Raw genomic sequence first — 21,630 nt, 5'->3', positions numbered from 1 at the left:
TGGCATCTTTATTTCATCCAGCCCCAGCATAGTATTCCTGACATGTTCATATGGATGATGAGTAACAATAAGCGTATAGCGTACGCACGCATTCCCTCCAAAGACATCCTGTACTCTATAGTAGACGAGGAGATGGGCAAAGACTGTGGAAAAGTTAAAGCTGTCTTTCTCCGGGTAAGTTTCTTTCTGTCTTTGTATTCTTTATTTGTGCTTTTTGTACTGGTTCCTGATAGTTTTTTTGTATTGTTGTTTTTTTTCCCTATTTTTTAATGTTCAAAAATGAAATATATTCCACCACACTGTTTCTCCCAACTATTGTTGAATAACAAAACAGCATATAACACAAGAATAACTAATATTAAAAAAAAAATCAATGTACAAATACTTGTATAAGCACAAATACAGTTCATAGACACACTTTATTAGGCCTGTGTACAGTTGTTGTGAACAGAAAATCATCTTAGAATGCACAGCACATCCAACCTTAAGGCAGATGGGCTACAGCAGCAGCAGACCATGTCTGCTTTAACTTCTGTCAGTCAAGGACAGAAAGCTGAGGCTGCACAGCAGAAACACTAACTGCAGGTTAATGCAGCAATGGACTGATTAATACTGACACAGGTTGATGATGAGAAAGTGTGCAGATTTGAGGCGTGTGTCTGGTGATTCAGACTCTATTTTCCTCATTATGACCTGCAGCACAAACTTCAGACACCAAAAAAATGTCTTTTACTCTGGATTTTACTGCAATCAATTCCCTTAGCTGAGCTAACTGTTGTGTTGTTGTTGAGACTTTTACATAGTTTTTCTGTTCATATGCAGTTGCCTGGAAAGAAGGGCTTCGGCCCGGCTGGCTGGACGGTCCAGGCTAAGCTGGAGATGTACCTGTGGTTGGGTCTGAATAAACAGAGGAAGGACTTCCTTAGTGGTCTGCCCAGTGGCTTTGAGGAGAATAAAGCAGTGAAGGGCACAGGCCTACAGGCTGTGCCACCCATCAGCCTTATGTATAACAGTAAGTGCCACGCAATTATGCCATGCTCTCTTCTTTTAATACCTTCTGAGAACCTGTATATATTGTTGCAGTTACACAAAAATATCGTACCGTGGTAACTTTACATTAGAAGAAAAAAAGCTTTTTACTTTTAATGAAAGTCAGTGTAAAAAGATTTTATTGTAGGCCATTTTGGATAATTTCTACTGATCCATTTATCATGAAATGTAAGCCTGCCAGATTCACATTGTCAAAAAACGGAGATACACAGTTTATATATTGCATTACAGCCATGCAGATGATGGTGATCAAAGTGTCTGAGTGGGTAAAAGACCATCTTTTCAAAAAGTCGTACACTGGTTTTCTTCAGTCGGCTGATATTTTGGCTTGAAAAAAAGGTTTACACTGATTTCATGACTTCTCTCATCCCTCCCTTTAGTGAAGCAGGTGTTCCAGCTGAGGGCTCACATGTATCAGGCTCGCAGTCTGTTTGCTGCTGATACTAGTGGCCTTTCTGACCCGTTTGCAAGAGTATTCTTTTCCACACACAGCCAGGTTACAGAGGTGTGTCCCATTGAGTTTAATAAATATAACTACCTTACTATACTATACATGTCCAAATGTTTGTAGACACCTACAAATCCAACACACCACTTGGCTGCATTAAAAGGCACCTCTGTTCTTCTGTGAACATTGCTGTGGAGATTTCATTGTATTCAGCCCTAGTCCCAGTCCCCTAGCCCCAGCATTAGTGGGGTCAGGTACTGATATTGGATAGATCTTTCCAGATCACACCACTCAAGCTCATCAAAAAGGTACCGGGGTGGAGCTCTATCACTCCTGATATCACTGGTTCACAATTCTGGGTAGCTGACGCATGGCATTGGGCACGGTGACCTTAAGCTCGGGGCAGTGCTTTGGAGATATATGTAGATCATACAAGCTGCATGTGCCTGTTTTAGCAATGGGTGCACCTTGAAATAGTCTCATTCACTAATTAGAAGGGGTGTCTGAATACTTTTGGACATATAGTATACTGATGGATACCTTAATGTATGCTCTTTACTTTATTATATAGGCATGTTTGTTTGTTTCAGGTGCTCAGTGAAACACTCTGTCCTACATGGGACCAGCTGTTGGTGTTTGATAACGTGGAGCTCTATGGTGAGGCGACCGAACTCCGCGATGACCCTCCTATCATTGTGATAGAAATTTATGACCAGGACACTGTGGTAAGATTCTGTATTTCTCAGGACTTACGTCATTTTCCTGTCGCCCTAAGACATTGAATGGACACCAAATTCTAACACTGCCAGTAATAATCTTGTGTTTTCCGCATGTTTTTCATTTTTCGAGTCTGTAATGGACTGATAAGGCACTGTGGTGCAGCTCTGATAAGAGTGTGGAGAATTGTGTCCCATTGTCCTGACTGGATGTTTGTTCCTGTTTGACTCTCTGGCTCTGCCTCTTTGCTGGATGACACTTTGGCTAAGTAGAGTGTGAAAGATTGTTGTAGCTGTGTTTACACAATTAGCCAAGCTTCACAAGGCATGCAAGAGGTGGACTAAACTGGGGTTGGACCCTGAGGAGAGACCCAATGTATGCTTGTATACCAATGCTTTATAGGCATAGCTTCATTGAAACTGATGATGTTGATTACTAAATGCAAGCTTTGCTCTTTTATAAAAATGACTAAGAACTCGCTAAGATCTTTCCTTTAAATTCCCACCCCTCGCATTTCCTTGCTGCTGATGCTGTTTATTTGTATTTTGCTTGTAGTTGTAGTTTTAGTTGGTAGGTATGGTTTTAGCTGGTATTAGTGCTGTAGTGCTGAGTGTGGGAGTTGAGAGCAATATTGAGCAACAAGGATTTAGAAGTGTTTATCTGCCTCTGCCTTATGCTCGAAAGTGCCTGTTGATAAGGTTTTGTCAAATTCAATGTTATCAATGTAGTTTTACAGTTTTAGGATCAATTTCTCAGACAGGGTCTACATGATACATTCTGAATGTATCATTCTGAGTGGAGATTCGCAGCTGAAAGAAAAATGTAGTCCAGGACAAGACCTAACTCTTCACCAGCAAACCAACCCTTAAATTATACATAAAGTAAAAATTACATTTGGTGCCTTACATACATTCTGTGTATTTCTAAGAATGAGAACCTATCCATTAGAAATACAGTATGCTCATTTCTAATTTATAAACCCCTCCAATCTACAATACACAGTGAATAATGTGGAGCTGGATATCTTGTATTGTGTGTGCCAACACTGACCCCTAGTGTTTGTGAATAGTTTCACATCGTTTCAGCATGTGCATATTTATCGTCTGCAGGGGAAAGCTGAGTTTATTGGCCGAACGTTTGCCAAGCCACTTACCAAGATGGTTGATGAGCATTATGGCCCCCCACGTTTCCCGCCCCAGCTCGAGTACTATCAGATCTACAGAGGAAACTGCACTGCTGGAGAGCTGCTGGCTGCCTTCGAGCTGTTGCAGGTACAAGCCACTGCAGAAGCTTATTCACATCTTAAACTGGGATTGTGCTTTGACTCTAGCAAGAATGTACAAGACAGTGCTTAATATTTGACATATTCTCCTTAGAGCACATGATCTTGATATTGTTAAGGTAGACCTGTTGACTGTGCTGAGCAAAGTAGCTGTTCAAGAGCTCGGACTAAAGCATGGCATGTCAAAAATCAACTGGAAAGAATAGAGTATTTAGCAGAAAACATACATAGTCATAACACAATTAATATTTTTATTAACTGCCTACTAAGTTGTATACTGACAAAAGTGTGGAATTGTCTAGATTCAAATGTGTGTTAATCTACATAAATAAAATATGCAAAAGTTTGGACGTCCCTGGTAAAATGACCAGACAATCCGACAAGACTGTCTGCTAAATTCAGAAAACACATAGCTACTGTGTCTAATAATGTGTCTTTTTCAGTGTGATACAGAGAGCACATTTTCTCAACTGTCTTTCTTCCTGCTTTCCTTCCTCTTTTCGCATCATTCTTTCATGATCTTCTGTCCCATGTGTGTCCCATTCACTCGCCCCCTGGCAGATCCCTTATGACGATGAGGAGATCAGGAGGGCTCTTATTGCTGTCCATGACTTTGCTGTCCCTCAGATCAAGGTGCTTCCCTCAAGCAACACTTCATCCTTCTTTAAGCAGTCTTCCTCTCTCTCTGCAGTGTGTTCTCCATCCCTCTGTGACAGACTCCATCCTCTTTACTGCTGCTTTCTTCTGGCTTCTGTCTTGTGCCAATATACAGAAAGTTTGATTGGAGGAAATGTTGCAAAACAAGTAACAAGTAAAAAATGAGTAATATTTAACCATAGTATCATTAGGACTGTATATTAACTTTTTATATTTTTATAATGTGTATATTAACAGCAGGGTTATTGTTATTGTGGTTCGGTAGTTAGTGTTGTAAGTGAAGTTTGGATAATTATTTGGTATTTACTATGAAACTATGTACTAATATTGAAAAAGTAATGAAGTATGAAAGTAATTGAAGTGTGGACCACCTGGAAAACCCTCTACATAAAGGCCGCTAAAGGCTGAATTACATTAATTTCACTAGGATTCACAGCAGTAAAAGTAATGACCAAAAAACTGAGGAAATGCTCATTTTAGCAGTGTCTTAAAAAATACTATTTCATCCCTTCTGGCTCTAATTAAACTTATTTTAGTGTTTTAATCAACGTGCTAATCACTTAGCTTCCTTCTCAGCTGAGTGGAACTGACACACAAATTACAGCTGCATATAAAGTTTTATACTAACTACAGTTGTATACTATATCATACTACATAATGTGCTGTATGTAATTATCTGACATAATTATGCTCACTTTGTATTTTATTGTTTGTGGCAACCGAGTTAGCTAGCTAGCATCCTAGCTAATTGCTACATTAGCACCTCAGCTGAACAGAGCTGAAGACATCCATGAGCACATTTACATCACTGTCTTCTTCAACTGCTTATATGCAGTATATATTGATATGACATAACTATGTGCATTTTAGTGACTTTATTGTTTGTGGTAGCTGCCATTGCCAGCCTTCTAGCACTGATTAATTGCTATTAGTTAGCTCCAAGTTAAGTACGGCTCCACATTCAAACATGGCAGTTCTACACTGTTTTGCTGTGACTGGGTGTACAGCTCTGTGCTTTCAACGGTTTCAAGTTGTATATTGTCTTGTTCAGCCCCAGTCAACACCCAGCGATGCAAAATGGAAACGTCTGTTGTGACCATGGCTAATAGAGGGTATGCACTTGACGTCAGCATTGGTGTTCAGCGTGAATGGCACTAATACAGGCACAGAAACATTAGGGAGCTCACGACTTAGGGAGGCTTTGAAAACAGGCCCACTGTAGTTGAGAGTTTAGTGACATGCTAAGTTAATGTGAGAGCGAAAGCTAGCAAACCTGCATGAAGCAGTCTACTGAATGTGCCTGAAAACAGTCTAAAACACTCCTAAGACCATTCACTCAACCCTGTGCTCTCAGATGTGATGCCTTATCCTCTAAACAGGTGTGATTTGAGCCTCAGTCAGCTGAACGTTCCTGGCTACACATCGATGTCTGTGGACCATTGGTTCTTTAGTAATTTGGATGGATCACTGTCGAGTCCAGCTGTCTTTAACTTAAGCAGATAATCACTTGTTTCATTCCCGGTTTGCCCGTTTTCCCTAATAAGCACAGCAGTGCTGCAGAGTGCTTTGCCACTCAGTCCAACTAAACATCTGGTCAATCCATATTCTCCACAACTTGCTTCCACCATTTTGTAGTGGCGTCCAAAAACGCAGTGCAGAATTTTTTGTGTGCACTATAACAGTCAAAAAAGCTACCCTAGCAGACATGAAATGTCCATAATTCATCTTGATGTTTGGTTTAAAGATTTGCATGCAATCATTGCGTGAAGTTCACATTGTTTATACGACACAATCTGCTCACGTGCAAAATGAGGTGTCCGAAATCGATCACTACATTGTCGAATTCTGTTCTTTATAACAGTGCTCTGCTCTATACCTTCACATGTAGGTGAGAGTGAATAGGGTACAGTTTTAGATATGGCTTAGCTGATTTCGCTTTCCGCTTTTCTATACCCAGATTGGTCCAGCTGGACGGACAGAGCTGCCTCCCATTGACGGGCCAACTGATGTTGACCGAGGACCCATCTTACCTGTGCCTTTGGGCATACGGCCTGTTCTCAGCAGATACCGCATAGAGGTAAGATAGTCAGTACAGGCAATGCCAAGCCCAAGAGAAACTGGCCCATAGACACCTCCAGACCTTTCAGTTATTCAAAATCAAATATTAGTGTGAAATATGATTTAAACTGGGACTTGAGGCACAACCATAAAACCTGAAATTCCTAGCAGGTCTGCAATACTCACCTCTTGCAAAACGCTGTAAGAAAGATAGCTGCTGTCACTGATGTGTATAATGCACCTTGCTATTCACCACAGTATTTGCTTAGGCTAACTCTGTTTTGGAGGGATTGTGTCATAGTGAGCTACTCCATCACACTGTAGGTCCTGTTCTGGGGCCTGAGGGACCTGAAGAGAATTAACCTGGCGCAGGTTGACAGGCCTCGAGTGGACATTGAGTGCGCAGGCAAAGGGATCCAATCAGCCCTCATTCAGAACTACAAGAAAAACCCAAACTTCAGTACTCTGGTCAAGTGGTTCGAAGTGGTGAGTCCCTTTGACAGTTGCACATATTGAAGCACACTTCACATCTTTTGCCCCAAAATGTGGTTTGAAGTCAATCTGAAATTAAAATGAACCTTTTTTTTACTTTGTTATTTTGTTAGCCTGGGCTAACAATAGAAAAAAAAATAGAAAAATATAATTAACTAATATTTAGTAATATAATATATAGTAATAAATATCAAATATAGTAATATTATATTTACCTCTCCCACCACTCCCAACTGTTGTGGAGAGAAAACACTCACTATCACCCCTCCCTAACACTGGTTATGGTATAGAAAGAAAACACATATTTCCAATTCATGTTGATTTACAAAAACTGAAAAAGGGTTTGTCTACTGATGGGTTGTGACATCACAGCAAGGCATAAAATGCTAGCAAACAGCAAATGCTGTTATCCTTAATATAGCATTGCAGTTTCACTCCATATAAACCCTGTTAATACATTATATGTTTTAACATAGCTGTGTTGTCGTGTTGAGCAAATAACAGGTATTGCAAACACATTAACAACATTTTAAAGTTTGGTGTGCCCAAACCTTTGATGGACAAAATAAAATGAAGGTGCTACAAAGGGTTCTTTAACCAATGCTATAGGGAATGGCCTAATGAACCTTTTAAAAGAGTGTGAAGACTCTTTTTCATTAGTAAAGAACATCTATATTCACTTCTTTAAATCTGTAAAAGGTTCTTCACTCGCACATCTCTTTTACAACCATGGTTCTTTATGGAACCAAAAGTGGTTATTTTATGGCATTGCTCAAAGAGCCATTTGTACCACCTTTACTTTAAAGAGTGTAGAGAATTGCTTTTACTCACAGTAATCTGACACAATGAAACATTTGTATCACAGGACCTGCCAGAGAACGAGCTGCTCCATCCTCCCCTGAATATTCGGGTGGTGGACTGCAGGGCTTTTGGCCGCTACACTTTGGTGGGCTCACATGCTGTGAGCAGTCTGCGCAAGTTTATCTACATCCCTCCTGACAAAAGGGCCAACAACTGGGCCAATACAGGTAACTGCCTAATTTCTAAGGATGCTTCTTTAACTTTCCTTTAAATCTCCATGACTGTCCCACAAAAACCCTCTCTCTAACGCTACAGAATATTCTTATTCACCAAACTACCTTCAATGGACTACTGTAAGAGCAAGACATACAGTATCTAGTCCAGTCTGGCTAGAAATCATAAAAACAAACAACTTGCTTGCATGCTTCTAGCTATGTATTCTGTATCTAATTTTCTTTCTTCCCTTCCACTTTGTCCTCTTTCTGACCTGTTGGTGCCACTGTCCTGTCCTGCTCTCTGCTGGCTATTGAATGCCCAACCACATGACCCTGCCCATTCCAGCTAGACTGGCCAATGGCTACATGGCTCTCACAAATGGGACGTCCCGTTCCCGCCCCTACTCCCGCCCCATCTCTCACTCCTCAGGTGACATCGTGGTCAACATGGACCCTGAGTCCAATGTCAAGAAGATGGAGACCGTCGTGAAACTGGATGCTGTGAGTTGTTTTTTTTATATATATATTTTTAGATCTAAGACAAACTAAGCTCCCCTGACAAAACAAACAGTCAGCATGCATGCTTAAGGTAATAGTAACTTACGGCTCCTGCAGATGGCATTGTACAAGGATTATCAGCCTATTAATACCATGAAAAGATTCATAGATTGAGAAGAGGTGGTACAGTGCAGTTAATGTCTGGTTGGATGTGTGGCAAATGGGTCACAAAGCAGATGTTAATGATGGGCAAAAAGGAATGATTGCATTTGAGTGTGCCAAAGGTCATAGTGTGAAGGAAGTAGCTGAATTTTCAGGTGTCTCGAAGCGTCCAGTTATACCAGTCTACCAGCAGTGGCAAAACCCCAGTCTGCAGGCCAAAAAATGAAAATGATGGATAGGGACTGCCAGCGTGTTTCATGACTTGTGAAGGAAAATCACTTCGCTTCCAGGCCAGAATTGCTTCTTGAAGATGGGATTGGGAGGTAGGACCCATATGACTGTATGCTTCACTACACCTGCAAATTCAGCTACTTCCTTGACCTTAGGTATTTATAGCCTGATCTTTCTCTTGCAGTGCCATCTGCAGGAGCCTGAAGTTAGTACTACCCTAAATACGCATTGTGAAAATGTTTTTTGAGCAAGGAGCTTATTAAGTTAGACACCTCACAATGTCTGCTTCATTAGTACATTTGCATGTGCAAGTCCCTATTAAATGTAATGTATTTGTTATATATTTGTTTCATCCTCATGCTGGTGTATAATTGTTTGTTTTGTTCAGATTTGTGATTTGATGTTTGTTTATTGTGGCCCCCTCTCTGTAGACCTCTGATGCTGTTGTTAAAATTGATATGGTAAGTTTAGATGCAATAAGCTTTATATACAATGGGTGAGATCTTTGGAACTTCTCTAATGAGTGTCTTCTAGCAAAAGACCCTGTACGCATTAATCAGTTCAGTTCTGATCATCCATTCATTTTTCCTGACCTAACAGAATGAGGACGAAAAGGACAAAGACAAAAAGAAGAAGAAGAAAAAGAAGGGAGAAGAGATAGAAGAAGAGGAGCCAGATGAGAGCATGCTGGACTGGTGGTCAAAGTACTTTGCGTCTATAGAGACCATGATGGAGGTGAGAGATTATGTGTTCTGTCAGTACTCCTTTATCTTCTTTATCTAGGTGAATGCATAACTACACAGATACATTACTAAATACATTACATTATAAAAGAAAAGAGTAGATAAAACAGAAATATCTGTGTTTTTAACGGAGGTATTGAAGCTTTCCCATTTCTTCACCAAATGTAGAACCTGAGAGCACAGGAAGCAGCATGGGCTGAGGCGGAGGAGAGAGAAGATCTGGAGATTGCAGCAGAGGGAGCAGGTAAACACAGAAGCACATGTGTCTTGCTCTTATCCCATTACTTTTTTCTGCATTTCCACAGCTGTCAGTGCCTCAGCAGCAAAAATACATTTGGGCCTACTGCTCTTATTGGTAGGAAATTTTGTTTTTGTGTTGCTGGCCCTGCTAATTCAGAACTGAAAATAATATGAGCCTTAAATAGATAGCATGTGACACACACTTAGATGCTATGACCTTTCCAGGTCACAACATAGGCTATTTTGACTTGACTTTCACACAAAATACTAATGCTTGACCCAAGTGCTTGTCAGGCTGTCAGGTATTGGCCATTCCACACCATTACTGTTACCCATCCTCTGTCCAATTCATGTTGTTTGTAGCCATAATGTATACCCTATAATGTATAACCTATCATGGCATGAAAATGTAGTCTGTGTGTTAGATGGTCTCTCACGTCTTCAGTGTGTGTTTCCACCCATTTCTTTCACTCCCACCCACTCCACCCTTGTCCTCCACCTTAACCTCAGAAATCAAAAGTGATGAATCTTGTACGAAAGGCACAAAGCCCAAAGAGAAGAGCAAGACAAAGACCTCCAAGGACAAGAAGAAGAGCCACAGCAGTGATGGCACAGAGAAAAAAGTGCCCAAACCCAAAGTAGATGAGCTTATGGTCAGTACTTCTCTGAAAAAAGCACACTTTCTTATGCAAAGTTTTCATTTACTTCGATTTATTCTTGTGCTGTTTTTTAAAGTACACGTTTTGTTTATACTTAGGTCTACAATAAGGAGCTGGAGAGTGAGTTTGATCACTTTGAAGACTGGCTTCACACCTTCAACCTGTACAGAGGGAAGGCCGTAGATGATGATGACCACAACATTGTGGATGACGACAGGATTGTGGGCCGATTTAAAGTATGATCCTCAGTAAAAACAACAGCAAGAAGCTGAGCTTGAAATGTGAACTTGAAATTGCCCTTTTTTGTGGAATAACTGATCTCTTTCCATGACCTTTAACCCAGGGGTCACTGTGCATGTACAAGCTGCCTCTGTCAGATGAGATCACCAGAGAAGCTGGATTCGATCCCAATATGGGCATGTTTCAGAGCATCCCACACAATGATCCCATCAATGTGCTTGTGAGGGTTTATGTTGTCAGGGTAAGTCATTTTGCATCTCAGGTCTCCTAGAGTCTTTTACTTACTCAGAACTCCAAACACTTCGATCTGCATGCAGATTATTATTATGGGAAGATACATTTTCAAATGTACATTTCTGTAAATTAAGTAATCATGGCCGTTCGGTTTTCCAGGCAACAGACCTTCACCCTGCAGACATAAACGGAAAAGCTGATCCATATGTTGTTATCAAGTTGGGAAAGTCGGAGATCAAGGACAAGGAGAACTACATCTCTAAGCAGCTGAATCCTGTTTTTGGGAAGTAAGTATGGAAGGGTTTAGCACTATCCTACAAATAGAAGGCATGTCTGATGCTGAAGATCGGGAAGTGCAGAACCAGTGATAAGGAAGGACTCTAACAATCAGTAGTAAACATTTACATTTATGGTATTTAGCTGACGCCCTTATCCAGAGCAACTTGCAAGATTACTTGTATTACAGAGGTGGGCCAATGTAGTGTTAGTAGTCTTGCCCAAGGACTCTATTGGTGTAGCACAGCATAGTCACCCAGATGGGGAATTGAACCCCAGTCTCCCACGTGGTGTGGTAGCTCACTGGCAGGAAGTGGTGTTATCTGTTGCACCACACCAACCAGTATATGCAAAGGTGTGTTAGTATTAATAGGGTTTGCAATTGTAGAAAGGTTAGCCGTAGTGGTTGTAGCAGATTTGTTCTGTGTAAGCTGTCTACAATTGAAAAAATTTTTTTCTGTGAACTTCCATCAAAATGTAATGACTTGCCATCTCTTAAACATGTTCTGATTTTTGGTTTCATCACCATGAACCAGCAGAAGGGGAAAATAGTATTTCTGTCTCTGATACAGTGTTTTAGTTTCAAATACATCACAGTATAGGAAGAACCTTCTTTGTGGTTTCCGACTCATGTTGACTTGAACTCTGACATATGAGCCTTACAAACTTGGAAGCTGTAGCTCTGATGGGCTTAATTAAATCCTCATAACACTTTTTAAAGGTCATTTGACATTGAGGCCACATTTCCAATGGAGTCTATGCTGACAGTCTCCGTGTACGACTGGGATTTAGTTGGCACTGATGACCTGATTGGAGAGACTAAGATTGATCTGGAGAACCGTTACTACAGCAAACACAGAGCCACCTGTGGCATTGCATCCAACTACTCTCTGTAAGCAAATTCTTCTACTAATCGTACTGTCTGCCACAATTACATCATGTAGGTTTTAACAGCATAATTGTTTGGTTTGGGTTTCTTGCACATAGACATGGGTACAATGTGTGGCGAGACCCTCAGAAGCCCACTCAGATACTTGCAAAGTTTTGTAAGGAGGGCAAGCTGGATGGACCACATTATGGCCCAGGTGGAAAAGTTAAAGTTTCAAACCGCATCTTTCTGGGGGCAACAGAAATCGAGGACGAAAATGGTGAGTAAGTTTAAACATTTGTTTAATTAGGAACTACATGCATTAGCTACAAAACATTTTAATAAGCCTTGAAAACTCACTGTCACTGTCAACTGAGGCGATGTGTGTGCATGCTCTGCAGGTCTAAAGAAGCAAACAGAAGAGCATTTGGCTCTTACTGTGCTGAAGCACTGGGAGGAAATTCCTCGAGTGGGCTGCAAACTCGTCCCAGAACACGTAGAGACCAGACCACTGCTTAACCCAGATAAACCTGGGATAGAGCAGGTCCAGTAATATGACTCTTACTGTTTATGCATCCAGAGGATATCAATGAAGTGTTTACATTTGACTGTTTATTACATGAACATCTCATGCAGTTTTTGCAGTAAATATGCAAAAATAAAAATAATCCACTTTACAGTCATTTAACAAAAAATCTTAAAGGTTCTTGAGACTCTTGTGTGTATCACATTGCATATGAATACTCCTTGCTGTTTTACAATGGCCTGTCCAAACTCTACAGGGTCGGATTGAGATGTGGGTGGACATGTTCCCAATGGATGTACCTGCACCAGGACCAGCCATAGACATATCACCACGGAAACCAAAAAGGTGTGTCTTGGCCTGTTTACACAATCAGTGTTATATCCCAGAATAAAGATCACACTATTTCACCCGCCCTTAAGGTGAAAAGATTTAAAGTAAAAAAAAACTAATGAAAAAACAATTTTTCCCTCAACTCAAAACTCATGTAGGAAACAAATTAGGGAAGGTGTTATATATATATATATATATATATATATATATATATATATATATATATATATATATATATATAACCTTCCCTAATTTGTTTCCTATATTTATATATTATATATATTATATTTATATTCCTATATTTTTTAATTTATATATATATATATATATATATATATATATATATATATATATATATATATATATACATATATATATCTCACCAATTAGCACCAGACAAACTGCATTTTTATACCATCACAGACATGTACATGGCCATATATGGAAACTAAAAAAGTTGTTTTTGTGATGTCAACAGATTAGCATATCCTCTTGATATCCTCCTTTTCAGACTATAGTGAGTTAGCCCCAACCATTCACTGACGTTATAAGGATGTTTAAGTGTTCTAAGTGTTTCAGCGTGAACTGCTTTATCAATCAACCAATTAGAACAGAGCTCATTTACATTTCAGTTTTACAAAGCCATCCGGGTATAAAGACAGGTTGGAAAATAGTAATAGTGTTTTTGCACAAATAAATAAATCAAATGTTGTACGTGGAACCACAGGGGAAAATACTCACTGTGTTAATTTAACACTGGCAAATGTGCTGTGTATAATCCTAAGGCGACTTTCAGAGACACGGTTATCTGTTATCTGTAAATGGACAAAAGTACAAACAATAGATGGTTGCTACAAGTGTTTTTAGCTATGTAGTGCATTTCTGTCCAAATGCTGAACTGTTCCTTTAAGAAGTCAATCCTCTTTTATAACTTACTGTTTGATCTTACTATCATGAGCTTATTTTTCCTAAAGGGGCTCCAGAAGTACTCATCTCTCTTCCACAAGATCTCCCTCTCTCTCTCGCTCTCTTTCCCCGTCTCCCTTGCTCTCTGTGTGTCTTTTTATCGCATTATGTTGTTAAATCTTTTATAGTTTAGTCAGAGAGGCTCATAAGATGACCACATGTCCCCCCTTCTTCCCCCTCCCTCCATCACCTCACCAGATATGAGCTCAGGGTGATAATATGGAATACTGACGAGGTAATTCTGGAAGACGATGATTACTTCACAGGGGAAAAGTCCAGTGACATTTTTGTCAGGGGGTAGGTATGGGCAGGTGTGTGACAGACGTGTGGTTGGTCTTGTTAATCATTTATTTTTGTTTTGTTTGTTTCCTTTCCTGTTTTTATTTTCTTTGTGCGTTTCGTTTGTTTCTTTGTTTCTTCTGTATGTTTTGTTCGGTCTGGTTTTGTCTGTCCCCCACCCCTGCGTTGCTGCTGTGCTGTCTAGCTTTGAGCTTCGTGTTATTATTTGGAACACTGATGACGTAATTCTAGAAGACGATGCTTTCATGACAGGAGAGAAGATGTCTGACATCTATGTCAGGGGGTAAAGACGATTCCATCGCATGGCTCGACTATTCTGCCCATACTTCACCTCTAGCCCACACTAAAAAGCACGAACGTTATCCAAGGCCTCCCCTCCCCTCTTCTTTTTCAGCACTGCAAATTAAAAACTTAAGCCCTCCAGGACCACAGCATTTAAACGACTACTAAACACTGGTTAAATGTTTGACAGGGAAAGAATACTCATCCATATTACAAATCTGACACTGAGACTAAATGACTATTTAGTAGGCAGCTGCATTTTAATTTTTGCCTTGAAGATGTTTGATTAAATGGTGTGGTCATGGGCTTTCATTAAAACACAGCAGAACCCAAAACACTTTTCGGGATTTGAGGACATCTCAGTGCATGAAAGCATTAAACATGATTGCATGGCAACAACTGCATAAGCTGCATTTTCTTACTACAGTATTTTATCTGATGTTGACACTGTCTAAATCTCAGTTAACTAATCTGTGCACAACCATGCAAAGCCCTCTTATATACAGAGCTATGCAAAGGTTTAGGCACTCGACTAGATTTGACTCTGGGCATGTGTGCAGGAATGTTAACCAATGTTAGGGTCAATTAAACCATATAGAAACCTTATCAAATTATTATCCAATGCATATGAGATCATTTATTTATTTATTTATTTATTTATTTATATATACTGCATTCAGGTTTGTATTTGCTCTGAACTTATAAGCACATTTCCCACCTGTCAGAAAACAAAAGATAGAAGTAGAGTCCAGTTGTGTGCCTTAAATTACATCATATTCAGTTTCCCAGTCGAACATAACTTTTTTATAACTTCGATGCTTTAAAATAGAACAATAAATAAAGCCTGTGGTTGATACAGAATGTGGTACCTTTATGTACAACTCAGCATCCAAAAAAGGTACAGTTTAGTACCTGTTCTCTGATAGTGTGGTTAATCGGCTCAGTCCACTGCTACTTGCTTATTAGTGTAAGCTTTGAGGCTTTGAGGATTTCTATTGGCCAGTTTTTAATTTTTCTGTCAAGTACATGGATCAAGTAGACATGTACAATGTTACTACATTCACCATCCACTGTACTACAAACACCACACTCCATTCACTAGCCACTTTTTGAGGTTTACTAACCAAGGTTCCACTTTATAGGATTTCAATTACAGACTGTTGCACAAATGCTCAAGTTGACTTCTGATCTGACTTTACTTGAATTGTGGACCAGTAACAACATGCATGATTTGAATTAGCCTTCCACCACCAAATATTCAAATATTAATATTTATTTGAAAATTAAAGAAGGCTTAATACATATTACAATTCTGAAAAAAGACTATTCCAATCAATTTTGCCTTGAAGATATTTGAAAAAATGGTTTGGTTGGGCTCTCATTAAAAAAACAGCAGAACCCAAAACGCTTCGGGGATCAACAGCAGACCACCAGACTTCTTCAAAGGTCAGTTTGACTGCCCACATATTTGCTCTTGGCTTGCTCGTGAGTTCCATGAGCAGTTCCATGGTCAGAAAGTGCATATATTGTGCATCAGTGGATGGGCTACAGTCTCTCATTGCGCACCTTTCAAAGTTGACAAACAACGTAGGCGTTTCTCAAAAAGTAACTGCTGAGTGCAGGTATTATGTGGATTGTGCTGACTAATCAAATCATCAGATACACAGTTCAGCCCTGCTGACTCAGACTTCTCCATTTAAGAGCAGCCAGTATAACTGTTTAGATGCCCCTTCAAGTGTGCTCAGGTGTCCCATAACAAAGCCACAGAAATTCTCTTTGAGGTTATTGCACCTCTCAAGGACCAGATGCTCAGTGGCAACCATGAAAGACTGTGAAGTACATTACTCATCCCAGTCATGAAAGAAAGATAAGGCAATTGACTCGAATGTGCTGTGTTCAGTTTGTGAATCGTGATCCTGGGTGATCACTGGATTCACTGTGCCTGTAGCCAAGAGAGGGATTTTACTTCCAAGCACTTTTATTTATTTATTTTTTTTGTCCATTGTTGTTCTATCTAGGTGTTACTAATAGACTGTATTTACAGTTTGATAAATTGTAAGCTCTAGGAGTGTAGTGTAATTTTACTAATCTCACAATACCCTAATCCGAACTAAGCAATAATTATATAATAATTACTATTCTACTACACTCAACCCAGTGTTTACTTTAGGTAATATAGAGTTTTCCACTTATTACTCATATACTGTCAATACACAAATATTAGGAGCACCTACTTATAAGCACTTATTGCATGATGTTTGATATACAACCCTCTGTATAGTCTGAATCAAAAAACAACACGTGTGCATTATAAAGCAATACATAACTTAAATATGCATTTTTGGGACTTTTAGACAGACTGACTTATAGACTGGTAGATAGACTGACTGCCATTTCTTGATTTAGTTTTTGGGATGTACATTTATTTATTTAACGTCTTGAGCTTTTAGAATACATCTTATTTTGTTTCTTTATAAAATTAGTATTTTTTTAATCTTGTTTATTCACTAAATTGACCTTTGGACATGTCGGAGGACGAGCATGTACTTACATTATTTTCATAATGTGCAAGCATGAATCACGATACCTTAGTGTCATATTTTCATATCTGTTGCTGAAAAGAAAGCGCACCATTTGCAGTATGTAAACGTCACTAGAGTGGGCCTGGACATTTACATTCAATTTACAACTTTTGTCTGACACTCTTATCCAGAGTGACTTTCATTTCAGTGATGTCTACAGGTAGGTGGACGTGGTGTTAGGAGTCTTTCCCAAGGCCTCTTTTTGGTCTAGACTATCAGACTAGGGAATCAAACCCTAGCTGGCAAAGTGGAGAGTCGTGGTGGTGTTACCCACTATGCTCACCGACTGAAAACCTGTACAAAGGCCTGTTTACCAGGTTCTTAAATTATACACGTGTCAGAACATTAAGAACTTCGTATGTGCTTCATGCTTGTAGATTTCCATGCCCGACATAAGTTACTTGAAGCAATAAGGCTGTACATTTACTGACAATGACCTCCCTGCTCAGCTGGCTGAAAGGACAACAGGAAGATAAGCAGGACACAGACGTTCACTACCACTCTCTGACAGGAGAGGGAAACTTCAACTGGCGCTTTGTGTTTCCCTTTGACTATCTCATGGCTGAGGAGAAAATTGTGATCTCCAAGAAAGAGTCTTTGTTCTCCTGGGATGAGACAGAGTATAAGATCCCTGCCCGGCTCACCATGCAAGTGTGGGACGCTGATCACTTCTCTGCGGATGACTTCCTGGGTATGATAAACCCAAATAAAATTCCTCAGTCTATTAGTCAAAACAGTTTAACACTGGAATTTTAAAATTGTACATTATTTCCACATGAAAAAACACATTGCATTGATACCTGTCATATATTTATATATATATATATATATATATATATATATATAGTTATTCAGTTTACTTACTTTTGCCAGTAATTGAATTAAATTGAAATGGAATTGATTTAACAAATTTGAATAAAGTACATTAAACAATGCATATTCTCAGTTGAATTTCGAAACATATTTGAGGTTAAGTGACAAAACCAGTACAAAATCATTGTGGCAAGTGGCACATTGAATTAATATTATTTCAGAACATTGTGACAAACTACATAGTCAGAAATGTGTTGTAATTGTAGGAATATGTAAGTTATGTAACGTAAAAAATATCTCATTTAGCTTCACCTTAGAGTTGAATTCTGTGTCTGTGTGTGATGTGGCTTTAGCTACAAAATTTTCTCAAGGTCAGACTTTTTTCCACCACTTAAGCTGATTCTTCCTGCAGGTGCAATTGAGCTGGACTTGAACCGCTTTCCTAGAGGAGCAAAAACAGCAAAGCAGTGCTCCATTGACATGGTGCTTAATGAACAGGAGTTGCCAACCATCTCCATCTTCAAACAGAAAAGGGTGAAGGGCTGGTGGCCTTTTGTGGCGCGAGACGAGAATGATGAGCTAGAGCTCACGGTGAGCCATGAATACTTGTCAAATTGTACAGAAAGGCATAGTCTTTGCATATGAAAGCAACAATCATTTCAGAATTGCACTCCTGCAGTGAATGCTTGAACAGCGAGATGTTATATTACCCGGTTATTCTTCTTTTCATCAGTGTTAATTCTGCTCACAGGGCAAAGTGGAGGCAGAGCTCCATCTAATGACAGCAGAAGAAGCAGAGAAGAATCCTGTTGGCCTTGGAAGGAATGAGCCAGACCCTCTTGAAAAACCAAAGTAAGACAATTATTTCACAAGTATACACACATACACTTCCAGAGACCTCTTAGAATGTATATTTGTGTTTGACCATATTCCCCATATGTACCATGACAGTATGTCATCAAATAATATATAGGCCAGGCTTTGTACTATTCATTGAAGAATAGGTGGTCTTGTTAAAGGAATAGTTTACACCGTTTTTGCCTTACCTCAAATATGTTCCATCAGTCAAGACAGGCTTGAAACCTCAACGTCATGAAAATAGTTCTAACCTAGCCTTAGCACCCCTAGCACCTCTGAGTCATTTTAATGTTGTATATTGTTTTTCTCCTCACTGGGTCTTAAGCTACTTACTGCATTTCCATCTTAAACACAGAATAACAACCATGCAAGTACCAATTTTGCATTCTGCTGAATTTCAGTATTACTGTCACTTCTTAAGACTCATGCTTATGCAGAATATCTCATCATGTGTTCATAAGCTTCTTAATGGCTTGTTCATGATCTTAGTGATTTAATTTAACCATCTGGTCCACTGCTTACCACTCCTAAACCTGTCCAGTAAGAAGCTTCAGACTGGCTGCATAGTGCAGGTGTAGCTGCTGTTTGTTAAAGACTGATCTGGGTTGAGTTTCTGAAAAGTGTCCTAGTGTTGAGATCATCTTAATGAGAAGAGTGTTCAGTGTGATGCTCACTTAACCATCCAAGAATCATCTTTATATTAACATGTTTTTGGGGGAACTCAACCCAGTTATGTATTGTTTTCTGGTCCTCTAATGGGTTAGCTAGTATTGGTAGCTTACACTGTGGTATTTTGTATTGGTTACAGGTATTTAGCAGTTTATTCCAAGTAAATGAATTGCAAAAAAACATGAATGAATCAAAATGAATCATTATTTGAAATAGATTTTCATCTAAAGGCAAAAAGCCTTAAAGCCCCTATTAAAAACTATAAAAGCAGACTTGTCTTGGCTAATGGACTACACTAGAGGTAAAGTGGAAAACTGTGTAAATGATCTATTTTTGCCTTTAAAGCTGCATTGTGTTCAAAACGCCATTTAAAAAAACACCCCTTCCGGTATCCTGTTAACTTTTCCTCTTTCTAACATTCCCACTCTCCTTCGTCATCACCTTTCTTCCTTCTTTCTTTCGTGTGACTGTAACCCTCCCTCCGCCCACCCCTACCTGCTCATCTCTTCCATTCCCAAATACACTGGCATTCTGGGGAAAAGTCGCCCGGACACCAGTCTCATGTGGTTCATGAACCCCCTGAAGTCCCTGCGATACTTCATTTGGCACAACTATCGCTGGCTGATCCTGAAGACCCTGTTGCTGATGCTGCTCCTCCTGCTCCTCGGCCTCTTTCTCTACTCCATCCCCGGATACCTGGTCAAGAAGCTGCTGGGGGCATGAGGAGAGAGGGGAAGACCACCGGTAGCCCTGTCTCATTCCCCCTTCTGTACTCACTCTCTTTCTCTTTTTTCACTCTTTCACTCTTTGTGACCAGAGCAACATTTATAGCTGCTGGAAACCCAGAACACTCAGCTAAACTCAACTTGTCCTTCTTCTGTTGAAGCTTAAATAGTGGTCAAGGTGAACACGGGGTACAGCTGATTGAGTGTTGCTCTTGGTCTTTTGCAGTCTCTGTATAAAAATGCAGCATATATATACCATTCTGGCATCCTTATGTCTGGCATATCACCTTTATTTGTGACATTTATCTGATGCTCATATGGGTCAGTTTTTATTTTGTCTTTTTTGGGGGGTGTTACATCCTAACTGAAAGAGTACTCCAGCATTTTTCAACCTGGTGATCTAATTTCAACACACATGTGGTCAGATATCACAGACAGTAATTTCCCTGTGCCTTCAAAAGAGGATCTCTAATAACTGGGTTGTTACACACTAACAATTCTTGTAATGCAATGTAATTACTGATAGCTTACTTGCTGTTATAGGTGGATTAAATACACATATGTATTACCACCATGCCGTTTTCACTAATAATTACACAGTAAATATTTGTAACAGAAAAAGCAGCAGGTAATATAGATGTTATCCACACTACACAAATGTATAAGCACACGAAAGAATGTTGTGTTATAGCTATAGAGATTAATTTGATACCAGTAGGTAATAATAGAGAAAATAATAGAGATAAGTATTACTGTAATCTAAGTGAGTGCATCACCACTGTTATTACAAGGTTGTTAATGTGTTAATACATGGTTATTAGAGACAATTCATATGAAGTACCTACCCATTGTCTTCTATTATAAGAGCGTTTTCAAGTAGGCGTGTTTTCTATACGCATCAAAACTGTTGCCAGTGGTAACCAACCGTATGCCACAGGCATGGAAGACCCAAATTAGGTTGAATAACGCTGAAGTATTCCTTTAAGAATATCTCCAAAGGTGTGAATGGGGAACTATGTAGCAGTGTAGAATATAATCAAAGCATTAGAAATGTCCAGCTTAGTATTAATGATACTAACACCCGCCTTACCTCTCTCCCCTACCCTGCTACCCATTACCCTCCTTCACCTTGCCTACTCACCTCCCTCACTGTAACCTCATCACTCTACTCCACCACCCCTACTCACAGCCGGCCCGACACCACCTTCCTCTGGTTCCTGAGCCCACTGAAGGCCATCCGCTACCTGGTGTGCAACCGCTACAAATGGCTTATAATCAAGATTATCCTGGCCCTGCTGCTCCTTATCATGGTGGGCCTCTTCCTCTACAGCATGCCTGGCTACCTGGTCAAGAAGTTGCTGGGAGCCTGAAATGACCAGCAGTGAACTGGAAGGAAAACAGCAGTTTACTCACCCCCTCCACCTCAGAGTGGCCCATCCACAAAAAGAATTATGCTGCTTGATGCCTTTGCGAACTCTCCTTTCAGAATATCCACTAACTGACACTACTGCACACCGACCATACTTTTTCACAAATCTTACACTCTTACTTTTAATCAGAATTTTTCAACACTCTAACAAACGGTTAGACGTTTAGTTTGGATTTGTGGTTCTTTAACAAACTGTTCATTAATATAGAACATTTACATGATGTATAGGTTCTTTAAATGTTTAAATGTTTAAACCTTCAAATCTCAATTTTGGGAACC

The 21,630-nt window shown here is 39.6% G+C and overlaps 1 protein-coding gene across 14 annotated transcripts in view; it reads left to right on the top strand.

The window, feature by feature from the left end:
• The window catches only part of otofa (otoferlin a), an 87,034-nt gene that overhangs the window by 63,362 nt on the left and 2,042 nt on the right, over window positions 1-21,630 (top strand). For 3 of the 14 annotated variants that reach the window (XM_072683986.1, XM_072684097.1, XM_072684052.1), the window contains 24 exons: window positions 22-174; window positions 823-1,012; window positions 1,431-1,555; window positions 2,089-2,223; window positions 3,325-3,486; window positions 6,112-6,231; window positions 6,537-6,698; window positions 7,570-7,732; window positions 8,067-8,221; window positions 9,043-9,072; window positions 9,212-9,346; window positions 9,523-9,598; window positions 10,105-10,247; window positions 10,352-10,489; window positions 10,597-10,734; window positions 10,887-11,014; window positions 11,725-11,895; window positions 11,991-12,151; window positions 12,273-12,415; window positions 12,654-12,742; window positions 13,892-13,990; window positions 17,307-17,548; window positions 18,083-18,261; window positions 18,422-18,522. In XM_072683986.1, the coding sequence (XP_072540087.1) occupies window positions 22-174; window positions 823-1,012; window positions 1,431-1,555; window positions 2,089-2,223; window positions 3,325-3,486; window positions 6,112-6,231; window positions 6,537-6,698; window positions 7,570-7,732; window positions 8,067-8,221; window positions 9,043-9,072; window positions 9,212-9,346; window positions 9,523-9,598; window positions 10,105-10,247; window positions 10,352-10,489; window positions 10,597-10,734; window positions 10,887-11,014; window positions 11,725-11,895; window positions 11,991-12,151; window positions 12,273-12,415; window positions 12,654-12,742; window positions 13,892-13,990; window positions 17,307-17,548; window positions 18,083-18,261; window positions 18,422-18,522 (3,338 nt within the window). Of the gene's footprint in view, window positions 1-21; window positions 175-822; window positions 1,013-1,430; window positions 1,556-2,088; window positions 2,224-3,324; window positions 3,487-6,111; window positions 6,232-6,536; window positions 6,699-7,569; window positions 7,733-8,066; window positions 8,222-9,042; window positions 9,073-9,211; window positions 9,347-9,522; window positions 9,599-10,104; window positions 10,248-10,351; window positions 10,490-10,596; window positions 10,735-10,886; window positions 11,015-11,724; window positions 11,896-11,990; window positions 12,152-12,272; window positions 12,416-12,653; window positions 12,743-13,891; window positions 14,005-14,177; window positions 14,277-17,306; window positions 17,549-18,082; window positions 18,262-18,421; window positions 18,523-19,739; window positions 19,942-21,111 lie in introns of those variants that run through there. The other 11 variants (XM_072684078.1, XM_072684026.1, XM_072684016.1 and 8 more) reach the window with 11 other exon arrangements.

The sequence above is a fragment of the Salminus brasiliensis genome, chromosome 1, assembly GCF_030463535.1.
Source record: "Salminus brasiliensis chromosome 1, fSalBra1.hap2, whole genome shotgun sequence".
NCBI classification, from domain to species: domain Eukaryota; kingdom Metazoa; phylum Chordata; class Actinopteri; order Characiformes; family Bryconidae; genus Salminus; species Salminus brasiliensis.
The sequence above is the reverse complement of the archived record's forward strand: the minus strand, read 5'-3'. Positions and strand labels throughout refer to the sequence as shown.